Genomic DNA, 18,613 nt, shown 5'->3' with positions numbered 1-18,613 from the left:
CGTGCTCCTGGCGATGGACGACCGTTTGCTCCGAGAAACCATCTAATATATCAGATCAGATATAGCTCCGACCGGCGAAACTGATCCATAGATGTCGGTACTCTGGCAACTCGCCCTTTTTGCGTACACTGAATGGCGCGGTTACGCTGCATGACCACGGTGACACAACCCGAGATGAGGGCCAATGCTTCAAGCAGAGTAGAATATAATAGGACGTTGCCCCTGCCCACGGCATGGACTTGGTGTTTCTGAGGCGTCTTCTGCCTATTGTAATGCGCATTGCGCGAGACGCCTGGCTGAAGTCCAGGAAGAGATGTTTGCGCCCACGTTTTGCGATTCGGACCGAATGGCGGCCAGGCCCGAGAAGAGACTGACTGTCAGGCGCATAACCTGGTGACATGCCATCCATTCAATGCTATTCTTGTCTCGAAACAAAACACTACTATCAGCCTTGATGAGATATTGTAGCGAAAATGATGCAGTCGTCCAGTTTCAAGGCCGACAACGAGGCTTGCTGAAGCACTTCAAGGCGACTAGACGATTCTCCCACATCACCGCTCGCGAAAAGCGTCAGTTTCAGCAGGTATGTACCACTGCATTCTTCCGTGAATCATGTCAGATATTATTGGACCCGCTCATACACACACGAACATGACTTTTGTTCGCCCTCCAGTTTTACCACTCATAATACCAACCCACCCAGCGACCCGAAAGAGCAAATGTCCCAAATAGATTATTATCTCAAGCGTCTCAAGTAGTTCCGTCTCCACAGTCATTCCGACGGCGCATCCTACACAAGTATTACCACCTATAGTACGTACTCGGTAGTCGATAGACCCTGACGTAGGATTCACTTTCCCCCACACGTAGAATTAGATAATTCCAAGACTCCTCCCAAACCGCGAGTCAAACAAATATACATACATGAAACCAGCATTACAAAATACATCCCACGACCCTCCCTTGCCATGCCAGACCCACTTTAGGATTTTGAGAAACTACGATACATACTACGGGATGCGCATAGCATAATGGAAGCACACAGACACATACACAGGCTGCGCTTGACTCGTGACTTTGTGACTTTGTGTATGTGTTGAGTATGACTTGTTGTGTGTTGTGTGTAGTTAGCTGGCGACTATCTACTCTGTGGTGAGCGGCGTACTCGTCGTGACCGTCGTGAGCGTTTCGTTTTCGTTACCTATCCATCCATACTTGTGACTATGAACTATGACTGACACAGATGAGGCAAGACAGAGTGTGCACTCATTAATGAGCTCCTAGCTATTACTCACTTAAATAGAGGAGGCAAGACAGGGTTTCCACTCAACATGCTGGTCATATTGCATAATCATCACAACTTTTGGCGTCTCTCTTCACAAATTCCAAACATCACTGCCAGCTTCTCACAGTGCAAAGGCCATTAGGCAATCATTATCACCACCACCAAACAAGAAAAGTCAGTGGTACATGCAGTTTCATTTTTCTAACCCTTCCTAGTGTACAGTATTTTGTCGCTTCGGCCCATGCTGCCAAGAAACAAAGAGACATATTCTTCTCTCTAGTGCGCTGAGTATACCGAAGCTAGACTCTAAAGAGCCGGCAAATTGCCTGCTAGCAGCCAGCATAATGCGCCGGATGGAATAAAGTCCACCTCTTTCATGTGTGAGGTGAGTGATGATCGCCAAGGAGAATATCCAGATGTGAAGACAAGATATAGTAAAGAAAGAAGCAAGAGGGAAGTCGGTGCTAGGGAATGGTACGAATGAAATGGGTATATGACAAGGGGTATGCAGAGAACTCCGGATGTGTCTACACAGCGAAGAGCCGTGAAATCGTTCGAAGGTGTCTTTCCATGACACCTTAGATTTGTACTGGCAGTTTCCTTCTGCTCAAGTGGATTTGTACTAGCAGTTTCCTTCTGCTCGAATGGATTTGTACTGGCAGTTTCCTTCTGCTCGAGTGGATTTGTGCTGGCAGTTTCCTTCTGCCCAATTTTCGACGTATGAGGTTTCCTGTAGGCAAGTTTGGTGTACATCGATAGCTTCGGCAGAAATGACGACACTGTATGGATTTACACTGGCAGTTGCATTCTGCTGTATCATAGTCGAGCGGACTTGCGTCTAGTACGTTGGGTTCAGGAGATTCGTGGTAATGTAGCTGGTCGTGTACTGGAAAGGAGCAACATTGGTGCTATATGATATCAGTAGGTCATCTGAGATTTGCTCAAGGTTACTTACAATCGACCGTCCTTGGCACCAACTTTCTCTTCATTGCCACATATGGTGAAGTTGAATTGATTCAGGAATTTCTCCGCACGTTCATAGCCGGGGACATCGCCATCAAAGTAGCCGACTCTGATCATCATCTTGCCCATCATACGACGACCACCGCGCATGTATTGGCCGGTCGAGTCTTCTCCGCTACGCCAATCGTAGCCTCCTCGTTCGTCAAAGCCGGGATCAACAAGCGACATAAGTTTGTCCATGAGGCAAGTACCGACTAGTTTGCGACGACAATCATGGCGAACGTAGACATCAATCTCTCCAGTGTAGCGGTGCATTCCAGCTCGGGAGTGGTAGTCATCGACGTATGCGTAGCCAGCAATGTTCTCTGTAAGAGCAAATTCACCATACCTGGACTTCTTGGATGCGACCTTCTCAACAGCGACAATGAGGGGGAAATGAGCTTGCTCAATGCTTGCAATACGGTCTTGCATGATTCGTAGAGGAACAGGGTCAACTTCCGGTGGTGAGACACTATGCTCTTGATGCCAATTGTAAATCTTCGTGACCTGGGGAATGTCTGAAGCTTTCATCGGGCGAAGATAGATGTTGAGCTCCGGCTTGATAGATCTGTCTGGGACCTGGATTTGGTAGGTCTTCAACAATTCCATCGACTCTTTCCTCTTTTCTTTCATCTCTGCTCTCTTCTTTTTCTTCTCAATGTGCTTCAGCTTTTCTTTGGTGGCGTACCACTCAGCAGCTCCATCGCTGTGGAGCCCGAAAGTGTTATTCTGTGCATAGTCGAGCTCTTCTTCCGGAGACATTTTGTCACTTGGCTGCTCGGGGGTAGGAATGAAGATACCATCGATGATGGTCAACCACCAAGGCTTCCATGCAAGATCCTCTTCCCAAGTCGGCTCCGGGGCAGATCTACAGAAGGAGTCCCAAAAAGTTTGTGGCGACTGCTCGTCAATGACCTTGGGAAACCAGTCTGGATGAACAACAGGACCATCGTGAGGGTAAAGAGGAATGACTGCGACTTTGTGGTTGTTGGCATGATCGGTCCCCCAGGTGTGCATCCACTGAGAGAAATTTCCACCACGGTGACGAAAGCCTCGACGGTTCTCCCATTCAACTGGTGCAGGAAGCCAGTCGCCATTCCAGTCAGTGAGTTGGCGAATATCATAATCAGGATCTTGACCGCCATGGACTTCGATCTCGACACCTCCAGGATTTGGCTTTTCCCAGTCGCCAGATCCCCAAGCATTGCTGTCGGGAGTCTTAACTCGCGGCCTAGGATTCTTGGGCCACCCGCGTTTCTCTCGAGCGGTTTTCTTGACATGTACAGGCTGTTTCTTCTCTTCAGACCTACGGTTTGCCCACCCACGATAGACAGCATCCAAGTTGACAGTTTTGTGTTGAGTTGGGGACGTGAGTGCAGTAGTGCCAGTCTTCTTCGCTGATGTCTTGTTGCTGGCAAGTTGCTCTACTGAGGAACTTGTGCCAGGCTCACGTTTAGGAGAAAGCGGATGCCTCATTGGTGGTCTTGTACGCGAAGGTGTCGTGTTGTTGTAACTGCTTCGATGAGTATTTTCGAGAATGAAGGTTCATTCGCTAGGACTTACAGAGGCTCATCCACCCACTTCTTGCGCTGGACTGGGGGCTTCACTACGGGTGCTGTGGTCTTGATCGCGCCCTGCTGAGTCGTGTAGCGGAGGTGAGGTGGCAGTTGTGAAGGGCTGGTAGCAGATTCGGGCGAAGGGGAAACAGAATCAGGCTCGGGTGCAAGCGGAGGCACTGAAGATGTGACAGGAGAGGGTGATTTGTTGCGTCTATGTCGATCAGCATTGAAAAGAAAAGCGAACATGTTGAAACTCACAGAGGCTCAATGACCCACTTCTTGCGCTGTACCGGAGGCTCTGCTGCTAGAGCTGGAGTCTTGACGGCAGCTTGCCGGGCTTTATGGCGAAGATGAGGTGGTATGTATCCGGATGGCTGCGGCTTTTCCGCAACCTGAACGGACGGAGCGCTGTTGGTAGGAGGGGCTGTCAAACCATGGTTTGGGCAATTGCTAGCAAGAAGAGGTTGGATCGACTGAGAAGACTGCATCTCGGTAGCAACTGGAATAGGCAAACTATTGGTCTCAGCAGTCACAGAATTACCGTGATCGTTGTGGATCTTTTTTCGAAGATGAGGTGGAACGAATTTGCTTGTAGTGGCTTGATGAGCTCTGACAGGAGGAACCTTGACAGCAACAGGTACACCGTAGTCATTGCTCGGCTTGTCTCGAAGATGGGATGGAATCGACTGCGAAAGCTTCTCTTGCTCCTTGCGAGCTTGCTGGGCCGCCTGAATCACGCGAAGGTGAGGCGGAATCCAGCCTGGCTGTTGCGCCATTTTGGAACGACGTCGACGACGAGACGGTTTGCTCTGTAGGTTGTGACAATGGATGTCAGAAGGTAAGTGGATATGAGAATTGAAGAGACTGGAAGTTGAAGCAGTCGAAGAGATTTATAGAATGTGGGTGGCTGGGAAGGGATGTGAGCGAAGGGGTGTGTGCGGTGAATGCAAAGCGACAATAGACTTGATTCACCTCCTTCTCAATAGAGGATCATCGCATGTTGAGCCAGGTACATACCGTCTCAATACCAATCTTCTTATATTGTGCGTGCTGTTCCCCACTTTCTATGACTGTGCCACTTTCTCGAGATTGTGATAGTAAACCCTGACCATGTATGAGCTGGATTGATGACGATGCTGAAACTTGCTCGGCGACTGCGATCGGAACTGTCTTCGGTGAACAGTGAACAGTGTTGTCGGTTCGCAGCAAACACTCTCGTTCGATGCCAGTGCGCCTGCGTCCTCGTCCGCGTCCGCCCCCCTTACCGCGACCTCGATCTCCACCTCGACCACGCTGACCCCTGACGTCATCCATATCAGGTGGAGGAGGAGGAGGTGTCTGCATCAATGAGTCAAACAGAATTTTTGGTGCGGTAAAGGACGGAGGTAAAATGGAAGAGTGTAGCCCTGTATATCGGTAGGAGACTCGGCTCAAAGAAGAGAACAGTGAAAAGCCCGTAGATCAGGAAGTTTCAAAACGTATTGCAGGCAAAAAGTAAACACTAGGTACCTCCATTTTACTTGGTGGTTACTGCCGGGTGGTCTTACTCCAATACAGAAAGACACGTTCGCTGACAATAGCTGAGGTTTCCATATTCGTGACGAGTTGAAGCATTATATATATTATTGATGAAAAGTACATCGACGATAAAAGAAAGTCTTAAAAGAAACAACACCAATGCAATAACCGTCTGATAACAAGGTTCATTTCTGAGGATGCTGAGAGACTAGAGTCCCGTGACGTGACCTAACGAGTAGCACACAATCAGGAATCTGATTGCGCACCAAGTTTTACTCTTAAAACTTCATTCTACGAAGTCGACATATTGATCAAGCAATGCGATGTTGTCGATACTACGGAAAGCACGTCTGAAAGACAAAGAGATGAGAATATTAATGCTGTGAGACAACTGACCTTGCGAAACGTCGTCCAAGTAACTAAATTTGAAGAACGAAGGGGCCTAGACAACGCGGGCAAAACCACGATCGTCAAAAGAATAATGAACGAAGACGTCAATACGGTCAGTCCGACGCTTGGCTTCATCATTAAGACAATCGAATACGATGGGTTAGTCTGAACAGCTTGCGATAAGCTCTGTGACTGACACCACTCAGATACAAACTGAACATATGTAAGACTAGCCGGGACAGATAACCAACAAGCTTTGACAAGACGCTCAGGGGACGTCGGCGGCCAAAAGACCCTGCGAACATATTGGAAGAACTATTTTGAAAAGACAGACACGCTCATATGGGTGGTGGATGCAACGGATCGCGAAAGAATGGAGGATTGCGCAACAGAACTGAAAGGCCTGCTCCAGGAAGAAGTATATCATCAAAGGCATCGGTTCAATCTTCTTCGACTAACGCATCTGCGCGCAGAGATTGACAGGCGCGAGTCTACTTGTCTTTAAGAACAAGAGCGACGTGCCAGGGGCCATGACGGAGGATGAAGTGCGAGAGGTCAGAGCAGCTCCGTACAATGAGACGCTGTCCACATGGCTGACATCTGCTTGTAGAGCCTTCAACTTGACTCAATCCATACCCATACCTGGAACATCATGGCATGTAGCGCGATAACGGGTCTCAATCTCAAGGAAGGACTGGAGTGGGTGGTCAAAGATGCGAAGGACAGACTGTTCTTATTCTGAAAACGGTAGATAACGCCATAATGTTGTCCCTTCAAGAAGGCGATTGCATAATGGTTTTGTAAATGCATCTCACAGGTCGAATGATGAATCTTTACGCCCAATGCTCGTCAAATATGAGGGAGCTAATTAGCTTGGTGGGCATCCCCAGCGAATCCAGGCAGTTCTTTCGCGTCCCAGCCAGCCCCGAGCTCCTTGCACGCACCCCACCCTATTGCGTCGCTGCGGTATGATAAAAAAAACTTCGAGCTTATCGCGAGAGTCCGTAATTGCTTGTCACACCCTCTACATCACATTCTGAGTTCTTTACTTCCTTGTTAGACCTTAATATATCCTGTTACCATTTTACCCTCTACATTGGCGCTCAATGGCTTCCAAGCCGGTCGAGAGCAAGCTCTGGGGAGGCCGCTTCACGGGTAAGCTCCAAGAAGAGTCATACCAAGGTCGTTTCACTCACGCATCGTTTTAGGCGGCCTTGATCCTCTGATGACTAAATACAACGAATCTATATACTACGACCGTGCTTTCTACGCCCAAGATATCCGTGGCTCTATCGCTTACGCCCGGGCAAATACCAACACTGGCATTCTTACCAAGGATGAGTTCGCGGTCATTGAGAAAGGGCTGTTGGAGATTTTGAAAGAGTGGGAGAACGATACGTTCGAGATCATACCAGGTGCAGATGAGGATATACATACTGCAAACGAGCGTCGATTGGGAGAGATCATTGGCAAGGACATTGCTGGGAAGCTGCACACTGGCCGGTCGCGTAATGACCAGGTTGCTACTGATATGCGATTATGGCTCCGTGATGAGCTGCGGGACCTCGAGAAGCACCTGATTGAGCTACTCAAGGTCACTGGTAGTAGGGCAGAGGCCGAAGTTGAGCATGTCATGCCAGGTTACACCCATCTACAGAGGGCTCAGCCTGTACGATGGAGCCATTGGATGATGTCTTATGGCTTGTCATTCTCAACAGACCTTGAAAGGCTTAGGGAAGTTATCAAGAGAGTCAATCGGTCTCCTTTAGGATGCGGTGCTCTTGCTGGCAACCCGTTCCAGATCGACAGAGTCGCAATCGCAGAAGAACTCGGATTTGAAGGTCTCCTATACAACAGCTTGAGCGCAGTCGCAGATCGAGATTTCGTGGTCGAGACGATGCAGTGGGCAGCTATGCTCATGCAACACCTCAGCAGGTGGAGTGAGGACCTCATTGTGTACAGTACTGCGGAGTTTGGTTTCGTCAAGCTCAGCGATGCATACTCTACAGGCAGTTCGCTCATGCCGCAAAAGAAGAACTGTAAGCCAACCAGAACGTTTGCTCACACATACCATACTGACCTCATTTTCTCTCGAAGGTGACTCTCTTGAGCTCATTCGCGGCAAGACAGGCCGTATTTTCGGACAGATGACCGGGTTGATGATGACCATAAAAGGCCTCCCGTCTACTTATAACAAAGACCTCCAAGAGAGCGTCGAGCCTATGTTTGATTGCATCAAGACAGTATCCGACAGCATCCAAATAGCGACTGGTGTTCTCTCTACCCTTACCATCTACCCTGAGAAGATGCTTGCAGCACTCAGTCCCGACATGCTCGCGACCGACCTGGCCGAGTACCTAGTCCGTAAGGGTGTGCCATTCCGGTCTGCACATCATATCTCAGGTCGGGTGGTGGCTCTTGCTGAGGATGAGAAGAAACCTATGGACGAGCTGTCTCTGCAGCAGATACAGAGCGTGGATGAGCGATTTGGAGATGACGTGACAGGCTGTTTCGACTACCAGCGAAGCGTGGAGTTGAAGAATTCCAAGGGAGGTACGAGCATCAGCGCGGTCAAGGAGCAGATCCAGATTTTGCTGCAAGTCATTGGTTGAAAGAAGTCTTCTACGAGCGTTAATTGGCGAGCGCGCAGTGTATTTGGGAGAGATTGAAGGGAATGAAATAGAAAAGTGTACTAAATCGATGTTGTATTATGGGAAATAGATATGGAATACCTACTGTAGTCATCACGAATACCATTACCGCCGTGGCAGTACATTAATTTCGATGCAGATCACCAGGGATGCATGCATCCATGCCCGAGTCCTCTCGGAGTCTGCCGCTTCTGCCGAAACGGCCTTTCCATACCAACGGAACACCTCGTCAGCTTGCACGTACAGCCCTAGAGCCCTGAAGGCTTAAAGAGTCCAGTCCAGCCTGAAGTTTGCACGACTTTGAACTAAATTCCTCGACCTTCTGAATAAACTCTCCCCAGACCGACCTCGCCTCTCCACACTCCACAACTCCACATTCCACGACAATCCATCGCTCGGTGTGTCCGAAGAGCAAGCTGCAAATGGCACCAAGCTTTCTATCGGACCACTAGCCTTTCTAGAACGCGATGCAGAAAAAGGCTAATGGGCCGTTCCTGGAGTCATGAGCCAACCAATAGCATCTAGCCACTGGCAGGTTCTTTACCCATACCATCCTCATTCTCCTCCCGGTGGAGTCTGGACACAGTGTGGCATTTCTCGAGGGCAGGTATGGTGGCCTCGGCCGATTGACTGTCGTATCAAGGGATCCTTGCAAACTCAATTCGATTGTATCGGTGATCAGCCTGGAATATCTCAATCGTCAAAGTAAGCCTCACTGATATGAAGACAGGAACGCCGCAAAATTCGATTGCAGATGCGCTGCAACACTCGTTGCTGGAAAGTTATTGGGCGGTGCAGCTAAGTATGGGGCCTCCACAGCTGCGGAGATGACATGCTAAGTCCTTGAGATTCTGGGGAGAGTCAGTCAAACAGCGCAGAGATCGATGGACGATTCTGAATGGACGCGAGAAGGAATTTTCTGGGTCTGAGTGGCCTAGAATCGGGTGTGGTTGGCTGTCGCTGGAACACTCGGAGCATCCGGAAGACCCACGTTGAGGCTGACTTTCTGCAACGACACGGACACACCCTTGCGAAAGGTTACTCTTAGACTGTGGTCTGCTTGACTGCCACGCGCGAGCGATTTAACGGAACGCTGCGCTCCTTGTATTCATCTTCTGCCCAATTCGATCCTTTCACAACCAATCTACATACACGGCCATTCGATATCGATGTACAATACGCCTTCAAAGTCGCAACACACTTCTTTACACACCTAACTGCCCTCCACATCACCTCCCTATAATTGCACGTCTCAACTAATATCACCACCCACAACAACTTCTCACCCGTCATATCCACAATGCAGATCCGGAAAAGCATCAAGCGTGTCTTCCACCGCTCTTCGAATTCGTCGTCTCAATCTTCGGACTCATCACTCTCGAAATCACAAGCTACTTCCGCGTACCCAGCCCATCTGTTCTATCAGCCAGGCGAGAAGATGCCAACGCCAAAATACCGGCGACCGGTAGCCAAAGAACACAAGGAGAGGCTAGAAGCGTTCAACTTTGCGACAGCCTGGAAAAGGAAGAGTCAAACAAGCCTCTACAGCCCCATGGGTAGCCGCATGCCAAGTCGGCGGAATAGCCACAACTTCACGAGGACGCCTCGAAGAAGCTTCTCTGAGATGCGTATGGATGCCAACGTCAATGAGGGATCGGACGATGAGGGCGATGTCTCCAATGGTGAGTTATGTTCGTTATGTATCACTGTTTCTGAGGATCTAACAATATGCGCCAAAGGTCTGTCAAGACGCCATTCAAGAGACTACCCTAACCACTCGACATCTGACATGGCTTCCACGGTTCCAGACTCTCGCGACCAATCCGACGCCGCCATGAGCAGTGGTCACAGCCAATCGTTCACCGCAGAAGACCTAACTCTGGCAATTAAAAATTCGAACATGGCTGTGTCGCGATGATTGAACGGCCACAGAACTTCTTTTAGTACCACAATCACGACCCATCGCAACAACGTTTTTTCTACATTCCAGAATCATGCCACGACTTAAGCATTTACACAGGCGTTCTGTCAGCATTTCAGGCGGTCTTTCTGAGTTCTTCTTTATCGCGTGCATTGTTGGGCTGGCCGGCGTACCCAATACGATGCACACTTGCACCCCAACGGGACCAGAATGTCTTTGTGCCCTGTCCCGCCTTGCATATCCGCACCCTGTCAGCAGTGGTGAAACGGCGCGGCATGCATCTCGCTCAATCATGCCAGAGCCAGTCGGAAGATGTCGGGGCCTTTTTTGGCAAGGCGAGGGCGAGCAAAACTTTACTTTCTTGTTCAATCATGCTTTTTGGCTTGCATCTTGGGCTGCACATCGCGGCCTGACACGACGCTCGGCGGCACAGCACGTGACGCTAGAATGTATACATTATAGACCACGGTGTATGTATATACTTGCGCATACGTTGGGATGTTAGATACGACGCATGCATCATCAACATGCCCCTGATGAATCTACTAGGCTCTACAACCAAACGTCTCTCGAAACGCATGCCTTGTCTATCCATCGTGCCTTGTTTCACTAGCGGGCAAAATGACGTACGTCGTCATGCCACCTATCCATCCATCGATGTTAGGTTTTCCATGCCAACGACCGGGTCCCCTTTTCCGTGCCATGTAGTCGCCTTCTCCCAGCCTTATCTTGCCTTGCCAGTCTTGCCGGTCATGCTTGTCATGAATCCAACCGTGCTGCCTGCCGGCATATCCGACCTGGGACACTATAGAGCCTTTCGGACTTGGTTTTCCATTAAATGCTACGAAAAACACTCCACTCCATTCTCCACTTTCCACTTCGCTTGCACGCGAGGGTTGGTGGGTGGTTGTGGTGTGGCCCGGCGGTTGGGGCTCCACTGGGTCCACTTCTTGGTGGGATACTAGGTGGCACGCGAGGGATGACGTATGATGATGTGGGTAGGTAGATTGCTCCGGCAGAGGGTTGTGGGTTGTGACTTACTTGGAACTGAGAGAATGGATGAGAATGGATGGACTGCGCTGGGATATAATTAGGAATGGTAGTGATATGGACGAATATGGCCTTGGAATTATTGTGCAATGAGTGGGCCTGAGTGCCTTACCATCGTATCGTTAATGCCTGAGGCAGCACATTTCCTCACTAATGGATAGTGTTGGATTTGATTATCTATCTGTACAAGGCTTTCAAATACTTATTTGATACCATTATTTGGGATTATGAGGAGTGACGAGGCTGTTTTCTTTCGCCAGATCTTACTAGTCCTGACTTCTTGCAGGCCGAGTGCTAGTAACGGGATAAACTATGTGTATAAGATTATAACGCTTAGCGTTAGGCGCGTACTAGCTATGGTTTTGCATTTCATACGATGCGATAAGTTCTACTTGATGTTCATCATTTTAGATGCTTCCTTGGAAGGAGGAGGTTGTCGAAAGTAGAAATAGATCCGTTGTCAAACTAAGATTATCTAAAGTAAGGCTTCCTCGGAGGTCTCGTAGAATGTGAAACTATTCACGACTGATTCGTCGAAGGCCGTAGATAGTTTTTAGTAATTTACAAGCTGTGCTTCGCTTTTCGAAGCCATGTGGGTATCTCGTATAAATTCGTCGAGGTCGAGTGCCCCACCTAGCTATGGATCCGGATAACGCCTTTGGCTTCTCGTTACAACATCTCCAGTTCTGCTAGAGCCCACAGAACTGCGGCATGATGGGAGAGTAGTCTTTGACAAACGACTGGTCTATTTAACCTGATGCGAGCATCTCTAAAGATAGCAATGTCAAATTTCTCCGACGTCGCCGGAAGCGCGACATCCAAGAAACCACTAATCAACCTCCTCCGCGGCTGGCCTCACCCATCACTCCTCCCAACCAAACTCCTCCAAACTGCGACACAGAATGTACTCTCCAACCCGGTCGTGTCAGTACCTGGCATGCTGTACGGCACCGATGCCGGTTTCCAGGGCCTGCGCGACAACATTGCAAAATGGCTCACGGGCTTCTACCACTCCACGGCAGGCGGAGGCAGCGGGAGCAGCATCATGAGTGCAGATAGAATCGCCATCACGGGCGGTGCATCGCAGAACATGGGCTGTATCCTGAGCGTGTATACTGACCCCTCGTATACGAGAAATGTGTGGTGCGTTGCGCCCACGTATATGCTCGTGTTCCGCGTCTTTGAAGACGCAGGACTAAAGAGCAAGCTGCGCGCCGTGCCGGAGGATGAGGAGGGCATAGACATCGACTTCCTGCGGCGAGAGTTGCAGAAGAGCGAGCTGGACGGCGACTCTGCTGCTGGTGACCCTGTACGTGGCCTGTCCTGTCCCCCTTATCCCCTCCGGATCACACACACGGTTGCCTGACTGTTCGTGTGCGCAGCAATTCAAGCCGCCGCGCCCCTGGGGCAAGATATATCGCCATATCATCTACGCCGTGCCGACGTTTTCGAATCCGTCCTTCAAGACCATGTCGCTGCGTCGCCGCGAAGCACTCGTCCGTGTGGCGCGCGAGTTTGACGCCCTCGTTGTCACCGACGATGTGTACGATGTCTTGCAGTGGCCGAACGATGTTGAGGCGTCGGCGCAACGACCGCTTCCTACCGCCGTGCTGCCGCGGATTGTGGATGTTGACAGGTATCTGGCTGGCGGCGCCGAGCGTGAAGGCGCAGACGGGTTCGGGAATGCGGCGAGTAATGGGAGTTTCAGCAAGATCGCCGGGCCAGGCTTGCGGACGGGCTGGGTTGAGGGGACGGCGAAGTTCAGCTTTGGTGTGAGCCAGGCGTAGGTTGTTTTGTTCCTTGCCTTTGTTTGGTCTGGCTAGGCTTGTGGTTATGAACTTGTATGTGTGCTGACTTGGCTGTTAGGGGGACGTCGCGGTCGGGTGGTGCGCCATCGCAGTTGACGTCGACGTTTGTCTCAGATATGCTTGAGACGGGCGCGTTGCAGACGTACATCCTAGACGTCTTGCAACCGGCCTATTCACGCCGATACCGCACCATGCTCGCCGCAATCCAGACTTACCTACTGCCACTCGGCGTCGCGCTGCCGCAGACGGATCGTGAGGTCGTTGGCGGGTACTTCATCTGGCTGACCCTACCGCACAAACTCGACAGTGATGAGCTGGTGAAACGGGCGACGGAAGAGGAGAATCTGGTTGTGGCTGGCGGTAGACTATTTGAGGTGCCAGGCGATACGCAGAACGCCGACTTCTCGAATGATATCCGGCTTTGCTTTGCGTGGGAGGACGAGGACAGGTTGCGCGAGGGTATTGAGAGGTTGGCGACTGTAATTAGAGGGATGCTGAAGGGGGGGAATGCCAGTTCGGCAACGAGCACAACTGATGAGCAGAGTAGCAGTAAGAAGCCGACGAGCAGCTTCTGGTGAGTATCAATCTACAGGGTATGTCGAATGCATTCAACATGTGAGGAAATGAAAGGGTCTTGCTATCCCTGACCTCCCCAGATCTACGTTGCCTCGTGGTGACCTGTCAAGGCTGTCAAAGCCTTAATTCCCAACAGAGAGCCATGTCTTGAAGGCAACGCTATCAGACCCTTAATCAATTCGCGACCCCAACTTTGCACGAACTAGGCAATAATAACTCGTACAGGCAACATTCCTGGCGCTGTCACATTCTTCACTCCACGTTCCGCAACCTTCTTACCCGAAGCAACGCCACGGCCTTGTCGAAGCATGCGTGTACCTGGTATATCGCAGATGATGTGACCCTTGGCCCCTTTTTTAAGGTTGAGTGGAGATGTTTCCAGCACACGGCGGGGCAGTGCGTGCATTGGTGGAGACGAAAACGATCGATTCGAACAGACTACTAACCGCCCTGAACATGTCATGTTGTACGGTGCTGAAGTTGATGTGATACGTCACCGTGGGGCGTAGTGCTCAAGAGAAAACAATCTAGGTGGTTGACATGGCTGGCCAGCCACAGTCGATTCATATCTCATATCTCGATGAACTGCGCAATGAGTTGTACGGATTCCACACGCATTCGGAGTGAAGAGACGCGCCTTAGGTACGATGGCGATCAACGCCTGTGGCACTCTGTCCGTATGCGCTGGGGCACTGGATCGTGGCGCCTGGCAGTGCCTGTCGTAGGCGTCGTAGCACACGCGCTTACATAGGGCATCATTCTGCCGCCCCCCTGGTGATCACGTTTGGAGATGCCGTCTCCGGCAGGCAACTCTCTCAAGTGATTGCTGGACAAGAGAGAACTACGCAAGATTAGGTTCGCAACAAGGTTAAGGCAAAAGGGGCCAGTGAAAAGGCGTGGTGCGGGCTGGAGCGAAACACGCTAGCGGGTGCGGCAAGGGGTTGTGGCGCCCGGTTCTAGGGCTCACAGAAAGCTTGGCGGCATCCTCATGTCTAATGGAACCTCTCCATTCACTTCTCGGCACTGCTATTGAGGCAGAGGCCGTGTTTCAAGCCGCCTATTGACCTGCTATACCTGTCGTCGAGACTAATCTTGCACTCCTTCAGTGTATTTTGAGGCTATCCCTGCTGAGTGTTCCTGGTCCGTGTGGACGACTTGAGGTAGCAGTGCACGCTCTACTGAATCGCATGGGGAAGGTTATGTTCCTCAGGTCTATACACAAAGCAACACCAGAATGTCTGGAGAGGACGCTATCCATCCAGGGACAGATGGTCCACACCACGATGCATTCCTGAAGACAGACGCTTCGCGGGATGGGAAACTTGATATAAATGCGATGTGGCAGGGCCGTCAACAATGGTCAACAACCATCACCACCAGCCTTGCCAAATCCCTGCCAACCTCGATCGCGACCTCGATCAAACACGTACCCACGAGGTTATCGCTGTCAGATGAAGATCTGAAACCGGGTGGGCAAACACTCTTCTATGTACGTCCTCTCTCGTTGGTCCGGGGTGTGTTGATGAACTGTTGGGCCCCCTTAAGCCACAGCCGCTGGTCCCGGATCGGTGCTTCATCTGCCGGCCACGATACATTTCTTGTATATCTACTATCATATCTTCCTGCCACATTCTTTTCTATCTACACGCTCGTCTTGTTCTGTGTGCTGGCTCATTCCCGGAGTTGCCTATTCTCCTTCTTTCTCCTTCACTTCTTCCCGCTCCCTTGTTCATATCCCGTGACATCACTGTCCGTGGATCGCATTACCCACTTATCCACTCTCATTGTGAAATTTTCCTATTCAGACACGCTGTCTATGACCTATTGTCACCTGTCTCTCCTGTAAAAGTCGTAGACTACTATATCAGCACCATCACGCTCTCTCTTCTGCATCATTAAACGGCTTTCATTCTCGCCCTTTCCCTTTTTCTACTATATAAGATTCGACAACGTAGTGCAGGACACTGACGTTCATCATTTACACCTACAGACTTTGCGGAAATCCCCAAAGCCTTCAAAATTTTCAGATTCTCGATTCGGATTTCTTCTCATCATGGTCGCTTTTGCCTCTTGCGCGTTGTACGCGTTAAACGCTCTTATGTTCCTCTCTGCAAACAATCCCGTCGTTGCCACCCCTGTTCCACAGACTGCAGAGACAGCTAAGTCAGCCTGGTGGCTCGCAAACATTGCTCGTAATGGCGCTCCAGCCTTTGGTACTGATCAGGGATACAAAGTCTTCCGCAATGTCATGGTATGTGACACAGCTCAATGTCAAACTTTACAAGACTAATCAGCGCTTAGGACTATGGTGCAAAAGGCGATGGCATCACGGATGACGCAGCCGCAATCAACAGGGCCATCTCTGAAGCCATCCCGGGTCAGGAACGCTGTGGCCTTGGTTGCGATTCCAGAACAACTCAGCCTGCAATCATATACTTTCCTTCAGGCACATACCTAGTCTCCAAGTCCCTCAAGCAGCATTACTACACTCAGATGATCGGGGAAATCACCTCGCTTCCTGTCCTTAAGGCTACACCTGATTTCAATGACATGGCCATTATCGATGCGGATCCCTATGAGCCAGATGGCGCCAACTGGTTCACCAACCAGAACAACTTTTTCCGCCAGGTGCGCAACTTTGTCATTGATACTACCGCTCAACCACCAAACATTGGCGCTGGTATTCACTGGCAGGTCGCCCAAGCCACGTCTCTCCAGAATATCCGCTTCGAGATGGTAAAGGGTGGGGACAACAATGCACAGAAAGGCATCTTCATGGATAACGGATCTGGTGGTTTTATGACCGATCTTACCTTCAATGGAGGTGCCTATGGTGCTTTTCTCGGCGTAAGTCTCTATTACATGGCACCATTTGCATACACTGCTAACAAGTCTCCAGTCGCAACAATTCACTGTCAGGAATGCTACATTCAATGATTGCAAGACTGCCATCTTCATGAACTGGAACTGGCTCTGGTCGTTCCATGGTCTGACCATCAATGGTGCTGACATCGGCATTGACATGGCTAATGGATCTCCCTCCTTGACCGGAAGTGGAGTCAACCAGACCGTCGGATCTGTGCTTGTGCTCGATTCTACCATCAATGCAAAGATCGGCGTAAATAGCTCCTTTTCGGAAGACAGTGCTCCCACGACTGGAGGCACCCTTATTCTCAACAACGTCGACATGACAAACACTCCTATTGCCGTCCAGGGTGCGTCTCAGGAGCAAGTCCTCGCAGGAAGCGCCAAGATCGACTCTTGGGCCCAAGGTCAGCAATATGTAGACATGAGCCCTGGAAATCGCATTCAAGACACTACACCTGCCCCAAGCAAGCCGGCTGAGCTCCTCAAGGATGGCAAGATTTTCACTCGAAGCAAACCTCAATACGAAACTGTCCCTGTCGACAAATTTGTCTCTATCAAAACGGTCGCTAAAGGCGATGGCAAGTCTGACGACACCCAGGCCATTCAAAAGGCACTCAACGATCTTGCCGACGATCAGATTCTGTACGTTGACCACGGCGCCTACCTGATTTCCGACACCATCACCATCCCGTCCAACAAAGCTACTCGTATCGTTGGCGAGCTCTGGCCGATGCTCCTTGTCACAGGGGAAAAGTTCGCGGACGCATCCAAGCTTGTCCCTGCGATCAAAGTCGGTGCCAACGCCGGCGACTCCGGATCTCTCGAAATGAGCGACATGATCATCGGCACCCAGGGCCCCGCTCCCGGCGCAACCCTCATGCAATGGAATCTCGCATCCGAGCAAGGCGCCTCCGGTCTCTGGGACGTCCACTGGCGCGTCGGCGGCTACGCCGGCTCAAACCTGCAACTCGACAAGTGTCTCAAGTCCAACACCACCGCCTGGACCGCGGACAGCGTGCGCCCCGACTGCCAGGGCGCAGGTCTGCTTTTCCACGGCGCAAAGGGCGCCGCAAACTACTACCTCGAGAACACCTGGTTCTGGGTCTCCGACCACGAGCTCGACTCCGCACCCTTCAGCCAGATCGACATCTTCAATGGTCGCGGCGTGCTCATTGAGAGCGAGGGGGCGAGTTGGTGGTGGGGCACCGCGTCCGAGCATAACGTACTCTACAACTACCAGCTCTCCGCCGCAAAGAACGTCTTCATGTCCGCCATCCAGACCGAGACGCCGTACTTCCAGGGCAACCCGGACGCCACCGTGCCCTTCGCCGTGCAGTCCGCCATCAACGACCCCGATTTTGCAACGTCATGTAAGGACGACACACCAGGTTGTAAGAAGGCCTGGGGCCTGCGCGTGCGCGACTCGTCGGACGTCCTGCTCTTCGGCGGCGGGCTGTACAGCTTCTTCGAAAACTACGGCCAGACGTGCGTGCCGGGCAATGATTGCCAGCTTAACATGGTCAGTCTGGAGGGCACGCAGAGCAATGTCCATCTGTTTGGCCTAAGCACGAAGGCGAGTGTTAACATGGTGACTGTGGATGGTGTGGGCGCGGCGCTGGATAAGGATAATCGGAGTAACTTCTGCGCTACGCTCGCGAGGTTTAGTGCGAGCACGAAGTAGGGTGGACAGTGGAGGGTTTCTCTTTTTTTTTCCTTTATTCATGGGGATTTGTATCAGATACCCAAACGGCATCACCCTGGCTGGTCGCACCGGGGTTTGACGCGGTTTGCATTATTAGGCGTTCTTTGAGGGGTATGTATGTGGATAGACTGCTTAGTGGTTGTTGGCGTTTGTATGTACATATATTGATACATGGCATGGTTTATGAGTTCGTATATATAGAGAGAGACATATGCATAGATTCATTTTGGCAAAGACCATTTGTGTAGGCTCTGGAGATCTCATAACGCGTTCCTTGCTTGGG

The 18,613-nt window shown here is 50.9% G+C and overlaps 7 protein-coding genes across 7 annotated transcripts; 6 read left to right on the top strand and 1 right to left on the bottom strand.

Annotated features, from left to right (window-relative positions):
• Nucleotides 1-1,811: 1,811 nt before the first annotated feature.
• EJ05DRAFT_46655 (uncharacterized protein) lies at nt 1,812-4,729 on the bottom strand. Its single transcript, XM_033742811.1, has 4 exons — nt 4,105-4,729; nt 3,851-4,057; nt 2,241-3,800; nt 1,812-2,193 (listed from the first exon to the last, which is right to left on the bottom strand). The coding sequence occupies exons 1-4, from the start codon at nt 4,620-4,622 to the stop codon at nt 2,124-2,126; spliced, it is 2,355 nt and encodes a 784-aa protein (XP_033599350.1). The 5' UTR covers nt 4,623-4,729; the 3' UTR covers nt 1,812-2,123.
• A 696-nt stretch (nt 4,730-5,425) lies between these two features.
• EJ05DRAFT_466155 (ADP-ribosylation factor-like protein-like protein 2) lies at nt 5,426-6,596 on the top strand. The gene is made up of 6 exons (XM_033742800.1): nt 5,426-5,746; nt 5,803-5,913; nt 5,961-5,977; nt 6,027-6,172; nt 6,228-6,308; nt 6,365-6,596. Exons 1-6 carry the CDS (start codon nt 5,688-5,690, stop codon nt 6,494-6,496), a joined length of 546 nt encoding a protein of 181 aa, XP_033599349.1. The 5' UTR covers nt 5,426-5,687; the 3' UTR covers nt 6,497-6,596.
• Nucleotides 6,597-6,694: 98 nt separating this feature from the next.
• EJ05DRAFT_477129 (argininosuccinate lyase-like protein) lies at nt 6,695-8,536 on the top strand. Its single transcript, XM_033744184.1, has 3 exons — nt 6,695-6,909; nt 6,963-7,793; nt 7,852-8,536. Exons 1-3 carry the CDS (start codon nt 6,861-6,863, stop codon nt 8,364-8,366), a joined length of 1,395 nt encoding a protein of 464 aa, XP_033599348.1. The 5' UTR covers nt 6,695-6,860; the 3' UTR covers nt 8,367-8,536.
• Nucleotides 8,537-9,705: 1,169 nt separating this feature from the next.
• EJ05DRAFT_517258 (uncharacterized protein) lies at nt 9,706-10,737 on the top strand (the record flags this gene model as incomplete). Its single annotated transcript, XM_033748672.1, has 2 exons — nt 9,706-10,087; nt 10,145-10,737. 2 exons carry the CDS (start codon nt 9,706-9,708, stop codon nt 10,321-10,323), a joined length of 561 nt encoding a protein of 186 aa, XP_033599347.1. The 3' UTR covers nt 10,324-10,737.
• EJ05DRAFT_47222 (uncharacterized protein) lies at nt 10,035-11,447 on the top strand. The gene is made up of 3 exons (XM_033743140.1): nt 10,035-10,087; nt 10,145-10,796; nt 10,876-11,447. The coding sequence occupies exons 2-3, from the start codon at nt 10,400-10,402 to the stop codon at nt 11,289-11,291; spliced, it is 813 nt and encodes a 270-aa protein (XP_033599346.1). The 5' UTR covers nt 10,035-10,087; nt 10,145-10,399; the 3' UTR covers nt 11,292-11,447.
• A 574-nt stretch (nt 11,448-12,021) lies between these two features.
• On the top strand, nt 12,022-13,927 carry EJ05DRAFT_477127 (PLP-dependent transferase). The gene is made up of 3 exons (XM_033744183.1): nt 12,022-12,685; nt 12,759-13,159; nt 13,243-13,927. Exons 1-3 carry the CDS (start codon nt 12,158-12,160, stop codon nt 13,760-13,762), a joined length of 1,449 nt encoding a protein of 482 aa, XP_033599345.1. The 5' UTR covers nt 12,022-12,157; the 3' UTR covers nt 13,763-13,927.
• Nucleotides 13,928-15,710: 1,783 nt separating this feature from the next.
• On the top strand, nt 15,711-18,461 carry EJ05DRAFT_46715 (glucan 1,3-beta-glucosidase). Its single transcript, XM_033742832.1, has 3 exons — nt 15,711-16,011; nt 16,062-16,607; nt 16,660-18,461. The coding sequence occupies exons 1-3, from the start codon at nt 15,814-15,816 to the stop codon at nt 18,307-18,309; spliced, it is 2,394 nt and encodes a 797-aa protein (XP_033599344.1). The 5' UTR covers nt 15,711-15,813; the 3' UTR covers nt 18,310-18,461.
• The last annotated feature ends 152 nt before the right edge of the window (nt 18,462-18,613 follow it).

Source organism: Pseudovirgaria hyperparasitica, assembly GCF_010093815.1.
Source record: "Pseudovirgaria hyperparasitica strain CBS 121739 unplaced genomic scaffold EJ05scaffold_10, whole genome shotgun sequence".
Classification (NCBI taxonomy): domain Eukaryota; kingdom Fungi; phylum Ascomycota; class Dothideomycetes; order Acrospermales; family Acrospermaceae; genus Pseudovirgaria; species Pseudovirgaria hyperparasitica.
The sequence above is the reverse complement of the archived record's forward strand: the minus strand, read 5'-3'. Positions and strand labels throughout refer to the sequence as shown.

Bases quoted from the DNA above. Each gene is read 5' to 3' on its own strand.
- EJ05DRAFT_46655 (XM_033742811.1), bottom strand. From the start codon at position 4,622: ATGGCGCAACAGCCAGGCTGGATTCCGCCTCACCTTCGCGTGATTCAG. The intron at 4,058-4,104 runs GTGAGTTTCAAC...TGATCGACATAG, and splicing joins AAGTGGGTCATTGAGCCTCT to ACGCAACAAATCACCCTCTC. The intron at 2,194-2,240 runs GTAAGTAACCTT...GATATCATATAG, and splicing joins GGTGCCAAGGACGGTCGATT to CACCAATGTTGCTCCTTTCC.
- EJ05DRAFT_466155 (XM_033742800.1), top strand. From the start codon at position 5,688: ATGTTGTCGATACTACGGAAAGCACGTCTGAAAGACAAAGAGATGAGA. The intron at 6,173-6,227 runs GTATATCATCAA...ATCTGCGCGCAG, and splicing joins AAGGCCTGCTCCAGGAAGAA to AGATTGACAGGCGCGAGTCT. The intron at 6,309-6,364 runs GTCAGAGCAGCT...ATCTGCTTGTAG, and splicing joins CGGAGGATGAAGTGCGAGAG to AGCCTTCAACTTGACTCAAT.
- EJ05DRAFT_477129 (XM_033744184.1), top strand. From the start codon at position 6,861: ATGGCTTCCAAGCCGGTCGAGAGCAAGCTCTGGGGAGGCCGCTTCACG. The intron at 6,910-6,962 runs GTAAGCTCCAAG...GCATCGTTTTAG, and splicing joins CTGGGGAGGCCGCTTCACGG to GCGGCCTTGATCCTCTGATG. The intron at 7,794-7,851 runs GTAAGCCAACCA...TTTCTCTCGAAG, and splicing joins CATGCCGCAAAAGAAGAACT to GTGACTCTCTTGAGCTCATT.
- EJ05DRAFT_47222 (XM_033743140.1), top strand. From the start codon at position 10,400: ATGCCACGACTTAAGCATTTACACAGGCGTTCTGTCAGCATTTCAGGC. The intron at 10,797-10,875 runs GTATGTATATAC...TGAATCTACTAG, and splicing joins TATACATTATAGACCACGGT to GCTCTACAACCAAACGTCTC.
- EJ05DRAFT_477127 (XM_033744183.1), top strand. From the start codon at position 12,158: ATGTCAAATTTCTCCGACGTCGCCGGAAGCGCGACATCCAAGAAACCA. The intron at 12,686-12,758 runs GTACGTGGCCTG...TCGTGTGCGCAG, and splicing joins ACTCTGCTGCTGGTGACCCT to CAATTCAAGCCGCCGCGCCC. The intron at 13,160-13,242 runs GTAGGTTGTTTT...CTTGGCTGTTAG, and splicing joins AGCTTTGGTGTGAGCCAGGC to GGGGACGTCGCGGTCGGGTG.
- EJ05DRAFT_46715 (XM_033742832.1), top strand. From the start codon at position 15,814: ATGGTCGCTTTTGCCTCTTGCGCGTTGTACGCGTTAAACGCTCTTATG. The intron at 16,012-16,061 runs GTATGTGACACA...ATCAGCGCTTAG, and splicing joins AAGTCTTCCGCAATGTCATG to GACTATGGTGCAAAAGGCGA. The intron at 16,608-16,659 runs GTAAGTCTCTAT...ACAAGTCTCCAG, and splicing joins CCTATGGTGCTTTTCTCGGC to TCGCAACAATTCACTGTCAG.